The 16,757-nt window shown below is 55.7% G+C and overlaps 1 protein-coding gene across 1 annotated transcript in view; it reads left to right on the top strand.

Annotated features, from left to right (window-relative positions):
• Cdh23 (cadherin related 23) overlaps positions 1–16,757 on the top strand; it is a 390,629-nt gene that overhangs the window by 366,322 nt on the left and 7,550 nt on the right. The window contains exons 45-56 of the mRNA XM_048808827.1: positions 708–810; positions 1,887–2,012; positions 2,577–2,780; positions 5,062–5,520; positions 8,581–8,697; positions 9,616–9,840; positions 10,342–10,511; positions 10,716–10,853; positions 11,769–11,888; positions 13,895–14,072; positions 14,195–14,406; positions 16,468–16,659. Of these exons, the coding sequence (XP_048664784.1) occupies positions 708–810; positions 1,887–2,012; positions 2,577–2,780; positions 5,062–5,520; positions 8,581–8,697; positions 9,616–9,840; positions 10,342–10,511; positions 10,716–10,853; positions 11,769–11,888; positions 13,895–14,072; positions 14,195–14,406; positions 16,468–16,659 (2,244 nt within the window). The remainder of the gene's footprint in view (positions 1–707; positions 811–1,886; positions 2,013–2,576; positions 2,781–5,061; positions 5,521–8,580; positions 8,698–9,615; positions 9,841–10,341; positions 10,512–10,715; positions 10,854–11,768; positions 11,889–13,894; positions 14,073–14,194; positions 14,407–16,467; positions 16,660–16,757) is intronic.

The following is a 16,757-nucleotide window of genomic DNA, read 5'->3' as shown; positions in this document are numbered from 1 at the left end:
GCAATGGGCATTGCATAGCAGTCCCTGTCCCCTGTCGGAGGGGTCAGCTCTCTTCCCAACCTCTGAGGCCACAAGTATTTGGGCTCAGTTCATCTCGGCTCTGCTCCTGGCTAGCAGTGTGGCTCAGCCAGGGCACTGTTCTCCCTGGGCCTCGGTTTCCTCATCGGTTCAGCCAGAGGAGACTGCGGGCTGGAGTATCTTAAGGCCCTTGCCTCCCTCGGTGCCTTCCCGCTTCCTTCTCTTGCTTCCTACCTCCTCTCCTGCTTTTTCTGGCTCTCATTTCCCCCTCTCCTTCTGATGCTTTGGAGGGCCCTGGCCATCCTGGGGGCCGCAGTGCTAAGGGGTTGGGGGTGGGGGAGGCTGGCAGCTAGCTCGCCCCTCTGTGCCGTGGTTCCTGCCCCTCTGAAATGGTGATAGCATCCCGGGGTACATGGTTCGGCACCACTCAGATCCACCCTGCCTGTGACCTTCACGCCACCTCCCTGAAGGAGTTAAGATCCCCCTTTGCTCTACTGCAAACCTGATGCCCAGACAGAGGGGAAGTTAGTTGCCCAAGGCCAACCAGTGAGCTGCTAAGGAGTGGGGGCTTGAAGCCAGGTCCCTGGACACTGGTGCAGGCTTCTTGGATCTTCCACCTCCCAGCCCCTCTGTCAAGGGGTCCCTTTACCAGAGCACAGCCTACAGCCTGCCCCTGTCCCATCTCACAGGATTTTGACTGGCTGCTGATCTCTCTTGCCGATGAGAATGACAACCACCCCCTCTTCACTGAGGGGACCTACCAGGCAGAGGTGATGGAGAACTCTCCTGCTGGTAGGTGCTGGGCCCGCCCAGGGGCTCCTGCCATGGCTGGCACTGCTGGGGCCTCAGGCCTGGAGATGCGCCGTGCGCCCGGTGGTGGAGCCAGATGCAGGCCCCAGTGGGTGCAGAAGGGGGTCAGAGGAAAGGGACAGGCACAGTTCTGAGGGCTAGGGAGTGGGGGAAGCTGCTGGGCCTCTCGGGAGCCACTAGAGAGACTAAAGGACGGGCTGAAAGAGCCGGTGTGGCGCTTGGTCCCCAGGGTAGTCTGAATAAGCCCCACTGTTGCCAAAGAGGGGTGTTTAAGGTGGCAGGGCGCCCGCCAGGCCTTTGGTTTGGAACCTCTGGGGAATAGCTTTAATCAGATGTGGAGGTCCCAGGAGGCCAGCATAGATGAGCCACACCTCCCTCCCCAGGGACAGAGTTTGCCCTTTGGCACGCCCCCAGGTGCGCCCTCACTTCTCCTCCAGCCTCCCCAGCCCCCAAACCTTGGACTGGGGGGTCAGAGAGAGACGCGCTGAGATGCTCCTCTTCTGACTCCCTGCCTGGAGCCTGCCTGTGTGCACGCTCCCGCGTGGGCCAGCGCTCATGTCTGTCAAGGCATCTCGTGGGGTTAGGGTGTGCACAGATACGCAGGGGTGTGCCACATGTGCCCACCTGAGAAGGCAGACGCCGCACGCCCGGGAATCCCGGCCCTGGTCTGCTGCGCACGCTCACGCCCGTCGACGGGGCCCACATGCAGTCAGCTGCTCTAGATTTGTTGGGGCAGAGGGGCCCACACTCAGGGAGGGGACAAGGGCGCCCCAGACCCTCCGTGGAGTGGCCAGTCTCAGAGGCTGCTGGGAAGCCCGCGGCTGGGCTCGCTCACGCTCTGTGTTCTCTCCCAGCAGGGCTTTGAGGCCGCTCCCCAGGCATCTGCGTTCAGTCTGCCAAGGCTGCCGCAGGCCCGCCCGCCCCGGGCCTCCCCACCCTGTCCGCCTCACCTCCCTCCCCTCTCATCCATTGTCAGCCATGGCTCACGGGGTCAGGGGCCGGGGAGCGGGGAGGGGGGACCCTGTTGACCTGCGGTGACTCCTTTCCTCCTGGCCCAGGGACCCCCCTCACGGTGCTCAACGGGCCCATCCTGGCCCTGGACGCGGACCAGGATGTGTATGCCGTGGTCACCTACCAGCTGCTGGGCCCCCAGAGTGGCCTCTTTGACATCGACAACAATACGGGTGAGGCCTGGGCCCCGCCCCGGCTTCCCGCTGGGGCTCTGGGGTGGACGGGCCCCGCTGCTAGATCTGGGGCCTCCTGCTCAGATCCAGGTCGATCCAGGTCGCCCACCGGGACCCGTTCCTCACAGCCCACATCCCCGTAGTGCAGCTGGTCGAGGCCACCCAGGGGCCAGGCAGGGGGACCAGAAGGAAGCTGGAACGTCCTGGTGCCCAAACTCTCAGCCTGAGTGCTGAGCCCCAGCCCCGCCCTTCACCTCCCAGGACCTGGGTCACACAGGAGCCGCCAAAGCAGCTGCCCCGTCCTCTGCCCAGACCAGCTCCCAGAAACCATGTCCCGTCGGCCTCATCTGGGACGGAAGGCCAATGGGTGACAGAGACCCACCCCAATGGAGCGGGTCCATCCTGTCCCGGGTCAGTCTTCCAGGCTGGACTCTTGCAGGCACAGAGGGTACCCGTGAGCCACAGAGGACCACACAGGTGGCTGCGTCTGGGGAAGAAAGCCACTGAGACATCTGCTCTGCTCCCTTCATCTCTGTCCCCACTGCGCTCCTTTCCCTGCACCAGGTGTGGTGACCGTGAGGTCAGGTGTCCTCATTGACCGGGAGGCCTTCTCCCCCCCTGTCCTGGAGCTGCTGCTGCTAGCCGAGGACATAGGGCTGCTCAATGGCACGGCCAACCTGCTCGTCACCATCCTGGATGACAACGACAACTGGCCCACCTTCAGCCCCGCCACCCTCACTGCCCACCTGCTGGAGAACTGCCCACCAGGTGAGCACAAGACAGACCCCCTCCCCTGGTCCCTGCCAGGAGGGTCGGGGTCACTGGGGGTGGGAGGTCAGGTGGATGCAGGGTTTACCCCCAGTGGGGGAGGGATGAGCTGCATGTGATTGGGGAACCCAACCCCTGCACTCCCTTCTCCGAACCTCAGCTTTTTGTTGTTCTTATTGCTGGGGACCACACCCAGGGCCTTGCACATGCTGAGCCCGTGCGCTACCACTGAGCTGCACCCCCATAGTCCATACTATATTCCCAACAAGATCCTCAGTATATTCCATCTGTGTTCATGATAGGAAAGTCTGGGTATCTTTTTTTTTTTTTTTAGAGAATTTTAATATTTATTTTTTAGTTTTCGGCGGACACAACATCTTTGTTTTGTATGTGGTGCTGAGGATCGAACCCTGGCCGCACGCATGCCAGGCGAGCGTGGTACCGCTTGAGCCACATCCCCAGCCCAAGTCTGGGTATCTTAATGTCAAAATAGGATCAGTGTATTTCCATCACAATCAGAATTTCATTTTGGGGGGGATAAATTTGGTTCTAAAGTTTATCTGGAAGAATAAGAAATTTTCAAAGTATACTAAAGCCAGATTTGCTCTACCAGATATGACACATTACGGAGCTACAGTATTTAAAACCATGTGGTATGAACACAAGACTGGGCTGGAGTAGCCCCCAAACAGACAATGGTACGTTAAAGTATATAGTATTATGGGACTTAAAAATAGGAAACCAATGGAGAAAGCTATTTAGTGAGGAAAAAAATTATTATCTAGTATTTTAGATTATATAATCTACATGCAATCTAATTACGTATGATTTAATGGTATAGAATCTCACCTCATATCAGACACCAAAATAAAACTTAGACATTCTAAAACATATGTAGAAGAGTAGAAAATGCTAAGAACTAAAAGAAGAAAATTGGGTAAGTATTTATCTGGTTTCTGGGTACAAAGGTTTCTAAGCATAAAAGAAACAGAAGACAGCTGGGTGCTCACTCCTATAATCCCAGCAGCATGGGAGGCTGAGGCAGGAGGATCACTAGTTCAAGGCCAGCCTCAGCAAAAGTGAGGTGCTAAGCAACTCAGTGAGACCTTGTCTCTAAATAAAATTAAAAAAAAAATAGGGCTGGAGATGTGGCTCAGTGGTCAAGTGTCCCTGAATTCAATCCCTGGTGCCCCCCCCCACCCCGAAAAAAAGAACTCAAAAAAAAAAAAACATTAAATTTCAATGCATTAGAAAAACCTTCTCGGGACTAGGGGTGAAGCTTGGTGGTAGAGCTTGTGCTTGGCATGTGCAAGGCCCTGGGTTCCAATCCCAGCCCCACAAAAAAAAATAAATAAATAAACTTCTTTAAACTTCTATTTACGTTAAACAATGATGACCAATACTGTAACTGAGTAAAAAGTAACTGAGAAAATGATATTTGTCATAAGTAACAAACAGAGAAAAAGTTTTTTGTCCCGAGTTACTGTATCAGTCAGCTTTCGTTACTATAACAAAAAGTCTGAGATGATCAACTTAAAAAAAGGGAAGATTCATTTGGGCCAACAGTCTTGGAGGTTTCAGTTCATGGTCAGTCAGCCCCATCGCTTTTGGCCCTGAGGTGAGACAGAGCGTCAGAGCAGAGCAAGCTGCCCACCTTGTGGTGTCCAGGAAACAAAGCAGTGGTGCCAGGGTCCCACTAGTCTCTTCTAGGGCACACTCCCATGTGACTGGAAGACCCCAGCTAGGCCCCACCTTCTAATAGTGCCCTGGGCTGAGAATTGGGCCTCTAGCACGTGCCTCTGAGGGACCTGTACACACGCCACAGAGGTTTTCATAACTGTGTACAGTGATTTGTATAAATTGACAGAAATGGGCAGAAGGCAAAAAGCAGACGCTTTTCAGAAGGTACAACTGACATTAAATTATAAAATATTGCCTAATTAAAGAATGTAGGAGCAGGTGCGGTGCACACTTGTCATCCCAATCCCAATGACTAAGGCAGGAGGATCCCAAGTTCAAAGCCAGCCTCAGCAACTCAGCAAGACCCTGGCTCAAAACAGAATAAGAAAGGCTGGGGGTGTGGCTCAGTGGTAAAGCACCCCTGGGTACAAGTCCCAGTACCAAAAATATATATTTTTATATAAAATTACAAACATAAAAAAATTTTTAAAAATAAATGCTGGAAAAATTGTGGTGAGAAGGAGTCCCTGGTGCACCGCAGTAAAGGGGTGCTGGCCTGGTCTTGCTGGGGGTCTCATGCTCGCTACTCCTCCCCCCACAGGATTCTCGGTCCTTCAAGTCACAGCCACAGACGAGGACAGTGGCCTCAACGGAGAGCTTGTCTACCGGATAGAAGCCGGGGCCCAGGACCGCTTCCTCATCCATCCCGTCACTGGGGTCATCCGAGTGGGCAATGCCACCATCGACAGGGAGGAACAGGAAGCCTACAGGCTGACGGTGGTGGCCACCGACCGGGGCACTGTCCCTCTCTCGGGCACAGCCATCATCACCATCCTGATCGATGACATCAATGACTCCCGCCCCGAGTTCCTCAACCCCATCCAGACGGTGAGTGTGCTGGAGTCGGCAGAGCCAGGCTCTGTCATTGCCAACGTCACCGCCATCGACCTGGACCTCAACCCAAAGCTGGAGTACCACATCACTGACATCGTGGCCAAGGATGACACCGACCGCCTGGTGCCCAACCAGGAGGATGCCTTCGCCGTGAATATCAACACAGGTACAGGGCCTCCCCCTCCCCCCACCCGACTCCTGCCCAGACTCTTGCTCCCTGCTCCCTTCCTTTGTTCTTCCCACACAGTTCCTTCTATTCTCCTTTCTCCCTGTTAATATTGTATTCTTCTCTCTCTTTCTCCCTCCCCCTTCCTCCTCCCTCAAGCAGCATCTCTGTCCCTCCTGGCTCTGTCACTCTGCAGTATTGCACGAGAGTGCCCTTCTCACCACATCCATGCCAGCACTCCGTATTGTAGAATGTTTGTGTTTTAAAGGAAAATGGCACCTTGTTTTAGCATGCTTTTCTTTACTGACTAGGTTCAAACCAATGCTTTCTTCCCACGTACACTGGCCATTTAAATTTGTAAGCTACATCCATTGGTACTGTTAACGATTTTTTTATACTGTCACGAAACAAAGGGGACTGCAGCTTATCTTTCACCATTGACGCAGCTTAGCACAATTGGATTGTGCCACTTCCCCAACAGCTTGGTGTTTTGGCTTCTCTACCAGTTAGAGAAGGGACATGGATATTCCAAAGCACATTTCTCGGAAGGGCCACAGGAGTGACAAAAAATTAACATGGCTGTGACGGAAGGCTAAAAAATTCATTGTTATTCAGAGAAACGTGCAGGGACTCGGCAGTGAGACATTTTCCACGTGTGAAGTATCTCCATAGCAGACATAAGGATCCTGGGCGATGTGGATGTTGGTATAGTGTGGGAACATTGGAACCCTCGTGCATTACTCTAGAAGTTGGGACTGATTCCACCATCAGGACAATCCAGCATGAGGTCCACTAAGACCCCCGGACCTACCATATGTCCCAGAGAAATCCTCAGGGCAATCATGGCACTGCCTGTGGGTGTGACAGCAGTGTTAGTGGTGCTAGTGGGACTCGAAGGCCACACAAGTATCCATCCCTAAGAGCCTAGAGAGTAAAAAGCAGTGGGTCCGTGGGGTGGCATGCAGTTGAGCAGACACGCAGCACCGTGGGTGGATCTACAGCAGTCACAGAAAGAGCAAGGGTGAGAGAGATACCACTGTAGCATTTGCATTAATGTCTTTAAAAACATCGCATGGTTTTCATGTGATTTTTAAATAAAAATGCAGGCGAGTACATCGCTGTGATTACGGAAGGAGACTGAGGGAGTGGGGTACTAAAGAGAGAGGGGCCAGAGGTCACGGCGTGCCATAGCCAGAGTGCAGTCACCTCCGTCTGGATGGGGGCCCAAAGGACGAGAAGGAGAGCCATCCATGCCAGAAGCCTCCCAGGCCCGGGTCCTGGCCCCCTGGCCCCCGGCTCAGGACCATGGAGAGCCGCCGTGCCCTGCTCTCCTGCCGTTCTCTGTCCTCCCTCCTCCTACTGACTCTCTTCTCTCTATTTTTCTTTCCAGTGTCTTCTCTGCCCTTTGCCTCCTGCTCTTCCACCTCACTGGCTCCCCTCCCCCCTCTTGCTGGAACCTGGCCCCAGGCTGTCCACTCCTCGGGCTCCCACCTGCTCCTCCGCTCTCCTGGCCCTCCCCTCTCCCTGCACAGCCCTGTCCCTCCTGCCCTGGTCGGCTCTGAGCCCCCTGCCGCACCCTGCTCCGCTCCCTCCCGTGTCCCCTGAACTAACTGACTTAACCCTCTTCTCTCCCCACGGCTGGCAGGCCCGCAGGTTTGAGCTCTGTCTCTGTCACTTCCCACCTCATCTCCTCTCTGCTTCACCCATTGTCCTCCTCCATGCCCACCGCACCCCACCACCCCTCCTGCCCTGGGGGGCCGGGCCAGGCCGTGGCCCAGCCTTTGCAGACTGAATGCAGCTGCCCTCTCCCCATCCTCGCTCCCCAGCCTGGGGGACGGGGAGCGAGAGTAGGAAGAGGAGGAGGAGGAGGAGGCGGCAGCCCAGGGTAAGTGACGGCCCCCATGGCTGAGGACCCATGGAGGACAGAAGCCCAGCCAGGGGGTCCGCCAAGGGGGAAGGGAGCCCGAGACCCCAGCGCCTGAGGAGGAGAGGGGTCCTCAGCCTAATGGAGGAGGGAGGAGCCGCCAGGCCCGCAGCAGGCAGGAGAAGACAGACCCCCCAGGGGCAGCACTGAGACCGCCAAACTAGGTCTGTCCAGACAAGCCCACGGTTCTGGAGGGTTCTTCTCTGGTCAGGGAGTAGGCGGGGACTCTGGGAGGCAGTGGGTAGAAGAGAAGGAACCAGATTGCTGATTTTTATTTAATTAATTTATTTATTTGGTTCTGGGGATTGAACCCAATGGCATTTAACTACTGAGCCACATCCCGTCCCATTTGGTATTTTATTTAGAGACAGGGTCTTGCTGAGTTGCTTAGGGTCTTGCTAAGTTGCTGAGGCTGGCCTTGAACTGGTGATCCTCCCGCCTCAGCCTCCTGAGCTGCTGGGATCATAGGCGTGCACCACTGGGCCCAGCTCACTTGCTGATACTAATGTGACGTCAACCTTCTTGTCCTGCAATCAGCCCAGTTCACACCGACTTAATCATTAAGACAAAGGGCCCATCCCACCATGTGGCCACCTTCAGGGACCCTCCTCATGGCTTTTCAGCTGCCGTGACCTTCCTTTATACCCGATCTCCCTGGAACATATGAATTTTTAAAATTGTGACCAAAACGCACATAAAATTGACCGCCTGAGCCATTTGAAGTATGCAGTGTGATAGTGTTAAGGGCGTTCATGTCGTTGTGGATTATAAGTATTTTTAAACAAAATTACCTAGCACTTTCTATAAGCTGGGTGCAGGCCTGAGTACTTTGTAAATGGAAATTTAACTTTTCCGATCCTCAAAATAACCCTGTATGGTAGGTGCTGGAATTTCCCCCTTTTGCGTGTGAGGAAACGGAAGTGCAGAGAGGTTAAGTAACCTACGGAGGTCGCCTGGCTAGTAAGCATTAAGTGGGGGGCAAGTCCCCAAGGGTGGACCGTCCCAGCCACAAGTCCTGGGTCCACCGAGGACTACTGCCCTCTTTAGGGACTGGAGGGGTTGGCCAGGAGCACCCCGGGAGGCCCAGATTTTAGGGGGTTCCCCTCCAACTGAACCTGACCTGGTCTGGTCCACAGGGTCTGTGATGGTAAAATCCCCCCTCAACCGGGAGCTGGTTGCCACCTATGAGGTCACTCTCTCAGTGATTGACAATGCCAGTGACCTCCCAGAGCGCTCCGTCAGTGTGCCAAATGGTAAGGTTTCTCTGCTGGGATCCCACCACGGTGGCTCAGAGCCATTCAGGGCTGCGGTGGGGCAAGAAGAGGTCCAGGCCTGGCCCCAAGGGGGACCAACAGGACTCGCCCGAGGGCTGCAGGGGGTTGGTGGCACTGGGGCCGTGGAAGGTGGCGGCCAGGTGAGGCCGGACTCATGTGGAATCCTCGCTCCCGGACTGAGAAAGGAGGAGTAGCTGTCGGGTGTGGCTAGATGCCCCACAGGAACCTCACGATCTGATAGGAAGCTGTGGGGTCCCCACAGAGGAAGCCAAGAGCACAGGAAGGTGACTGGAGGCCACAGACACTGCACTGGGGCTCCAGGCACCGAGATAGGGAAACGCGGGCAGGGGCTACTGTGGTCTGCACCTGAGACGTGGCCGGGAGGGGGCTGCGGAGCCATGAGGCAGGGACACTGCTGGGGTGAGGAGTTAGACCCAGCAGATATTGGCTGCTTATCTTCACAGCCCAGAAGCCCGACTTTTCCGGAAGGAAGGGCAGACTTGGTCATCTCTTACGTGTCCCAAGCTGGCAGGGTTGCGGGTGTGGCCTGGGGTTAGAGAGGGCACGACTCGCGTGGGGTGTGGCAAGGGTCTGCAAGATCACCTTAGTCCCGTCTCCCCGAATAGGTCAGGAAACTCAGCAGGGGCCGAGGGCTCACCGAGGCCTCACCAAGGCCATCTGGCCAGTTAGTAGAACACAAGCCCCTTCCCCTGTGGAAGGGTGAGTCCAGACCAGAGGACAGGGTCACATGTCACAGCCTGAGGCCTGAGTCCATCTTCAAGGAGTCCCCAGAGGGCTGTGGGATGCCGCCACCCTCTCTGGCTTAGCTGAGGCTCAGGAAGGTCTGGTCTGGCCATGTGCCCCTCCCCTCCCCCTCACCCCCTGCCCGCACCCCAGCCAAGCTGACGGTCAACATCCTGGACGTCAATGACAACACGCCCCAGTTCAAGCCCTTCGGGATCACCTACTACACAGAGCGGATCCTGGAGGGGGCCACCGCAGGCACCACACTCATCGCCGTGGCAGCCGTGGACCCTGACAAGGGCCTCAACGGACTGATCACCTACACCCTGCTGGACCTCACGCCCCCAGGCTACGTCCAGCTGGAAGACGCCTCAGCTGGTAGGTGGACATCGGCCTGCGGAGGGCTGGGGACATATGTGTCTATGCCCATCAGCCTCCCAGCAGGACGGTGGCCTGCTTCTCACCCTCCAAGTTGGGACCCATGAAGGACAGAGTGCCCAGTCCTGGGGAATGGAGGTTCCCTGGTGTCTGCTGGAACCTGTCACACCCCATCCCCTCTCTGTCACACCCACCACCATCTCGGCCACCCAACCTCCTGCTTATATCAGTGTCACTTGGAAGCAGGAAAGCCCAAAGGACGAGTTTCAGAGGAGGCCCTGGGATTGGTGACGTGCATCCATTGCTTGTGGGGTCTTTCCTTGCCTCTCGGGTGACAACAGCCCCTCTCAGCCTTCTGGGTCACCGCGGGGCAGTGTTGCCTGCTCACCCTCCTCCTAATGGGGCCACATCTGACCCTCAGAGTCGCAGATCCTTCCTCCTCACACTTTAGAGAGTGGCTGTGAGGAGCGGCCAAAATGGCAGCAGATGCCTGTTTCTCAGGGAAGGTCATTGCCAACCGGACAGTGGACTATGAGGAAGTGCACTGGCTCAACTTCACAGTGAGGGCCTCAGACAATGGGTCCCCACCCCGGGCAGCTGAGATTCCCGTCTACCTGGAGATTGTGGACATCAATGACAACAACCCCATCTTTGACCAGCCCTCCTACCAGGTCGGTGGCCAGGCCATCAGGCTGGGCCTGGACCTGTTCCTGGGGGTCCTTGTGCACCTTCCACTCCCACCTCACTGGCTCCTAAGGTCCCCGGGAGTGCTCAGCACATAAACCACTGGGTGCCCTGGGTGCCCTGGGTCCCCTGCACCGGTGAGTTCCCGGCAGGACGTGGGCTCTGGGCCAACCGTGGTCTGCTCTCTCCAGGAGGCCATCTTGGAGGATGCGCCCGTGGGCACCGTCATCCTGACAGTCACTGCCACTGACGCCGACTCGGGCAACTTTGCCCTCATCGAGTACAGCCTGGGGGATGGCGAGGGCACGTTTGCCATCAACCCCTCCACGGTGAGTGTGCGCTGGGGGCCTGGGCTCTGCAGTGGGCGGGCCCTGCATCCGAGGCTGAGAACCCCCTGGGGGACTGCAGGCATCCCCCTGTTGCAGAGCACTGCCCCTGGACAGCTGTAACCTCAGAGGCTCTTTAGCCAAGTCAGCAAACTCTTCCTCGAGTGCCAGACATCCTGTCGGCTGGCCTTTCTGTCCCAGTGGATGTGGAAGGAAGTGGCCCAGGTCTGTAGGAACCAACCCTTCATGGGTCAAGGACTTCTGAGATGTGTCCTCAACAGAAAAAGAAACCTGAAAGTCCACGGGACTGCCTTTTGAGACTGTCCAAAGACAGGCCTGGGAGAGCGGTCACTGTTGAGCGCCTACTGTGGGCATAGCCCTATACTCAGTGCGGAGGTAGGGGAGATACCCCGAAGGGTAGACCCCCCCCCGTGTTCCCGTGAGTCTCAGACCTGTGGGGGAGCAGAAACTTGGGAGAAAGGTGGGTGGTGGATTCAAACGTGGCACATTGAGTCAAAAGCTGCCCTTGTCAGAGGGAAGAGGGAGCCCTGAGGCCCAGGAATGGCTGGTCAGCTGGCCCCTCCCCAGAAGCTGGCCTTCCCCCTGCCTCTGCCTCCCACATGCTGCGTTTCCCTAGGGTTTACCATGCCCGGGGTGGACGGTCAGATTGTGCTCTGGCCTGACACCAAAAACAGTGACTGTTTTGGAATACCTACTCCACGCCAGGACCTGGTCAGGCAGTTGGCTGTAGCCTGGACGGGTCATTTAATCTCAGGTGGATTGGGGTAGTAAGGGCAAAAAGAGCCACTAGAATGGGACTTCCCAGGAGGCAGAGTCCAAAACAGCATCTGGCCATAGTAGGTGCCCAGTAAATCTGTTAGATGGACGAAGGACCTGAAGCCACCCTCCCCCTGCTAGGGTGACATCTATGTGCTGTCCCCTCTGGACCGGGAGAAGAAGGACCACTATATCCTGACTGCCTTGGCCAAAGACAACCCTGGGGATGTAGCCAGCAACCGTCGAGAAAATTCCGTGCAGGTGAGGGGACCCACCGAAGCCAGGTTCGCCAGGGGCTGGGATTGTGGAGGCAGCAAGAAAAGCCTGGGTGGGTTACAATGACTACGGCCTAAGACGACGGGGACTCTAAGAGAAATCCCTGTGCCAGACTGCTGCTGAGGTGGCTAAACACGCCCGAGAGTGGCCTACGGTTCCACGTGACCCAGTGTCTCCACAGTGTCCCATTGAAAGGTACACCATCCAGCCACCAAAAATAATTATAAAGTCGTCACCTTTACAAATGACTCTTAAATGACTCCTTTGAGAGAGCTTTATCAAGTGACTGATTAGAGGAATGATTCCTTTAATGAGGAATCAAATTCACAACCCCCACTGGACATGGTGGCAAGTACCAGTCGTCCCAGCACTGGGGAGGCTGAGGCAGGAGGATCACTTGAGCCCAGGAGTTTGAGGCCAGCCTAGTGAGAACTTGTCTCAAAATAATAATAATAATAATAATAATAATAATAATATTATTATTATTATTATTATTATTATAACAACAACAACAATCCCATTCTAGTTCTATAGGGTCCTCACAGTGGCTCTCAGGCCAGTGTCTCACCTCTTGAGTGGTCTCTCCCCTTTTGTACCCAAAGTCTCCAGCCATGAGCCTTTTGCTTTCTCTTTACCCTGTTCTGCTTTCTAAAGCTCTTTTTGATTTTGGGGCTTTTTTTTTTTCCCAGTACTAGGGATAGAACCCAGGGGTGCTCTACCACTGAGCTATACTACCAGCCCTTTTAATTTGAGAAAGGGTTTCAGTAAGTTGCCCAGGCTGGCCTCAAACTTGTGATCCTCCTGCCTCAGCCTCCCGAATGGCTGGTATTACAAGCTGCTGAGCCTGCTGCAGGCCTGTCTTTCTGTACTTGATCTTCTGCTTCTCCCTCTCGCTAGCCTAATTATGCAAAGGAAACTCTCCAAAAGGGGTGGAGAGGTGAGATGCTGGATAGGCCAAGACAAATTCTTTCTTGCAGGTTGAGGGACAGAGCTGGGAGCACACACACATAGCTGGATCTTGTCCCTGTCACACACACATGTACCACGTAGAGAAAAGCACAAACTTTGGAGGAGACCAAGGTCTCGCTAGCTGAGACACCACACTTGTCCACGAACCTGAACCTTAGTGGTCACATCTGCAAAGGAGGCAGCAGAGGTGGAGATGAGGAATCTGGGTGATGAGGTGGTTGGAAAGGCTTTGTGCACTGAAGGCTGATCTTCCAAATCTCTGTCCTGCAGGGCTCTGATGCCAGTGCAGCTGGGCAGGGTCCTGGCCCTGGGGAGGAGGGGCCTGCTCTGTCTGTAGGACCTGCCCTGGGCTGTGGGGTCTGCAGGGGAAGCCAAGAGCAGATGCAAATCCCAGTCCAGGGGGGCCCCAGGAGCTGGGCACAGTGGCGCACGCCTGGAACTCCAGCCGCTCAGGAGGCTGAGGCAGGAAGATCATGAGTTCAAAGCCAGCCGTAGCAACTTAGCGGGGCGCTAAGCAATTCAGTGAGACCCTGTCTCTAAATAAAACATAAAAAGGGCTGGGGATGGGGCTCAGTGGTTCAGCACCCCTGGCTTCAATCCCCAGCACACACACACACACACACACAAAAAGGCCCTAGGGAATGGAGGAAGCCCGCAATCTGGTATTAAGGTCCCGAGAACAGAGCCAGACTTGCAGGCGTCTGTAGGGAGTAGCAAGGGACCAGGTAGGAGGGGCGGGTGAGGGGTTCCTTCTCCAGGGCCCACGACAGACTGTTCTGGTTGCTAAGGGCTCCCTTGAGCCAGGCGCTCCACCGGCATCCAGCAGACGGCAGTGACCGGGAGAGAAACCGTGGTCCCTGGCACACAGCTGGGCAAACTGAGGCTCAGGGTTCAGTACATTGTCCAGAGGTGAACACATCAGAAGACGGTGCCTCCCTTCCTCACCTGCTTTATTCCTGGGTGACTGGGTCCCCCAAGGCAGGCCCGGATACTCCTGACCCTTGGCCTTGACCCCCCCCCAGGTGATGATCCAAGTGCTGGACGTGAACGACTGCCGGCCACGCTTCTCCAAGCCCCAGTTCAGCACCAGTGTGTATGAGAACGAGCCAGCAGGCACCTCGGTCATCACCATGATGGCCACCGACCAGGACGAGGGCTCCAACGGGCAGCTGGCCTACTCGCTCGAGGGCCCTGGCATGGGTACGGAGCCTGCCCTGGATGCCCGTGATGAATCGTGGGGTGGGAGGGGCCGGCCAGGAGGAGGGTGAGGACAGGAAGGCCAGTGGCCAGTCACACCCCTGCTCTCCTGCCCTGTCTGCCAGAGGCCTTCCATGTGGACGTGGACTCGGGCCTGGTGACCACACAGCGGCCTCTGCAGTCCTACGAGAGGTTCAATCTGACTGTGGTGGCCACAGATGGGGGGCAGCCCCCACTCTGGGGCACCACCATGCTCCTGGTGGAGGTCATCGACGTCAATGACAACCGCCCTGTCTTTGTGCGCCCACCCAACGGCACCGTCCTGCACATCAGAGAGGTACCCCTGGCTTCCCGCACCCAGCCGGCTTGCTCCTCTTGCCATCAGGGCCTGGGCAGTGGAAGGGCCTTCATTGTTGGGGTGGGGGAGCAGGCCAGGCGAGAGCAGGCTTGCCCGGGCCACATGACGTAGCACTAAACAACGGTCAGACAGGTCAATCATGTGGCTGTGCTAGCACGAGATCCTGGGGTCAAGTGGAATTCTGTTGTCTATCAGCCAAAGCACCTTGAGCAAGTGGCTTCTCTGAATCTTTTGGATCTGCAAATGGGACTAATGATAGCAAATGCCCCATTCTTACTCTGGTGTCTACAAAGGACAGTCCCCCCTGCTGCCCGCTTCCCTGATCTTAAAATAAATGCACACGCCCCTTCCGTCTGGCTGGTCTCCTGTTGATACTGAGTGCAGGCAGCCTGGGGTTGGCGCTGAGCAGCCAAATAAGGCACAGGGGAGACGGCGGCGGAGGTTCTGGAATCCCTTGGTCTAAATGGCCGTGGGAAGGCAGGGGCAACCTTCCTTCATCTCTGTTCCTCCTGCCAACTCTGAAGCACCCAGGCCCAAAGTACACTGGTCGGGTGGGTACAGCTGGTGTGTTTGATTTGCTCTCTGCTCCCCAAACTTCAAGTCTCCACATCTCAAAGTCAGGGCTAAGACCATGTTGTTGCTGTCTCCTCTTTGAGGTCCCCCAGAAGAAAATATTCCCAGGGATGAGTTCTAGGAAACTGTGTGCTGTCACTTTGTGATTTGCTTTTACATTGTCTCTGGCGTCACATCTGCAGTGATTGCTTTGCCTACTGGGGAGCTCAAAGTAATCGCCCACCTCACTGACGTTCCAGAGGCTGGGCACACTTCACCACGGCTCCCTCTTCCTGCTAACTTTTTTTTTTTTTTGCTGGGGGGCACTAGGGGTTGAACCAGGCCCACTCTACACTGAGCTACCTCTCCAGCCCTTTTCAATTTTTTTGAGACAGGGTCTCACTAAGTTGCTCAGGCTGGTCTCAAACTTGAGATCCTCCTGCCTCAGTCTCCCAAGTAGCTGGGATTGCAGGTGTGCACCACCACACCCAGACCAGCTTTTTTTAATCTAAAATTTTTAACTTATTCAATCTTATATATTATTGTCAGCTGCTTCAAGTGTGTGTGTGTGTGATAATTCAGGATAGAGATTAATAATCTAGTTATTTTCCACACTAAAGACCCTATTTACTAAGTTGTTCCCTTCGAGGGCTGTGTATTTGGGAAGACTTATGTCCCCTGAATAGCCTGAACGACCAGCATTTAAAAGTAATTATCTGTTGGTCACCCCACTTTTTATTAATTAGATGTAACTGCCACTTGGAACTTCTGATCGTCATGACTGAGATAAACAATGAAACCTTACCGAGTTGAGAATTTTTCCATTAAAAGCGAGGAGATACGCTCTTTTTCTCTGGCCGTGGGCGGCCTTCCCGTGGGTCACTGTGTGCTTTCAGTTAGGTCTTTGCTAAGCTAGACCTGCCTCAAGGAAATCTGGGGGAGCCTGAGGCTCAAAGAGCTGAAGTGGCACACCCAGGTTCCACAGCGAATCGGTAGCAGGCTCCAGCCAGGTGGCCAATCCCTAGCTGCCATGTCACCCCGTCTGCATGTCCTCCATTTCCAGGTGCCCTTCTGGATGGATACTGCTTCTCGGGGACACCCAAAGTTCCTGTGATCAGGGTAGTGCAGAGAGCAGGAGAGACGAGGGACACAGAGTGGCCATGGCCAAAGCCTTTGGATTCCCCTAAACCTTGGCAGGCAGTGGGCTGGCGGGGGATGGGAACTCCTAGAACGTGGTCACCTCAAGAAAGCTTGGAACAGCTGGGTCTCAGGCTAGACCCTAGTGGACAGTGGCCTCAGCTTGGGGAGATGGGAGAGAAATAACTGGCAGATGCTTAGAATCCAAGAGATCCCAGCCACCAGGCATGCCCCAAGGACGCTGGGAGGTGGCAATGACCTTTTGCTGTGACAGGATCAGCGCAAGAGCTTCGAGGGGGCCTGGGAGCTGGGGTTCTCGTGTCTAGGTGCCCCCCCTCCCATGCCCCGCAGGAGATCCCGCTGCACTCCAACGTGTACGAGGTGTACGCCACGGACAAGGACGAGGGCCTCAACGGGGCGGTGCGCTACAGCTTCCTGAAGACCGCGGGCAACCGCGACTGGGAGTTCTTCTCCATCGACCCCATCAGTGGCCTCATCCAGACGGCCCAGCGCCTGGACCGTGAGAAGCAGGCAGTGTACAGTGTAAGACGCCAGGGCCCCGGCAGATTTTCTGGCTGCAGTGACTTGGGGGGACCTGTCTGGGGACAGCACCCGGGAGTCCTAAGCCACTCTCTTACGCC

This window comes from Marmota marmota, unplaced genomic scaffold (assembly GCF_001458135.2).
Source record: "Marmota marmota marmota unplaced genomic scaffold, marMar, whole genome shotgun sequence".
In the NCBI taxonomy this organism is placed as follows: Eukaryota; Metazoa; Chordata; class Mammalia; order Rodentia; family Sciuridae; genus Marmota; species Marmota marmota.
The sequence above is the reverse complement of the archived record's forward strand: the minus strand, read 5'-3'. Positions and strand labels throughout refer to the sequence as shown.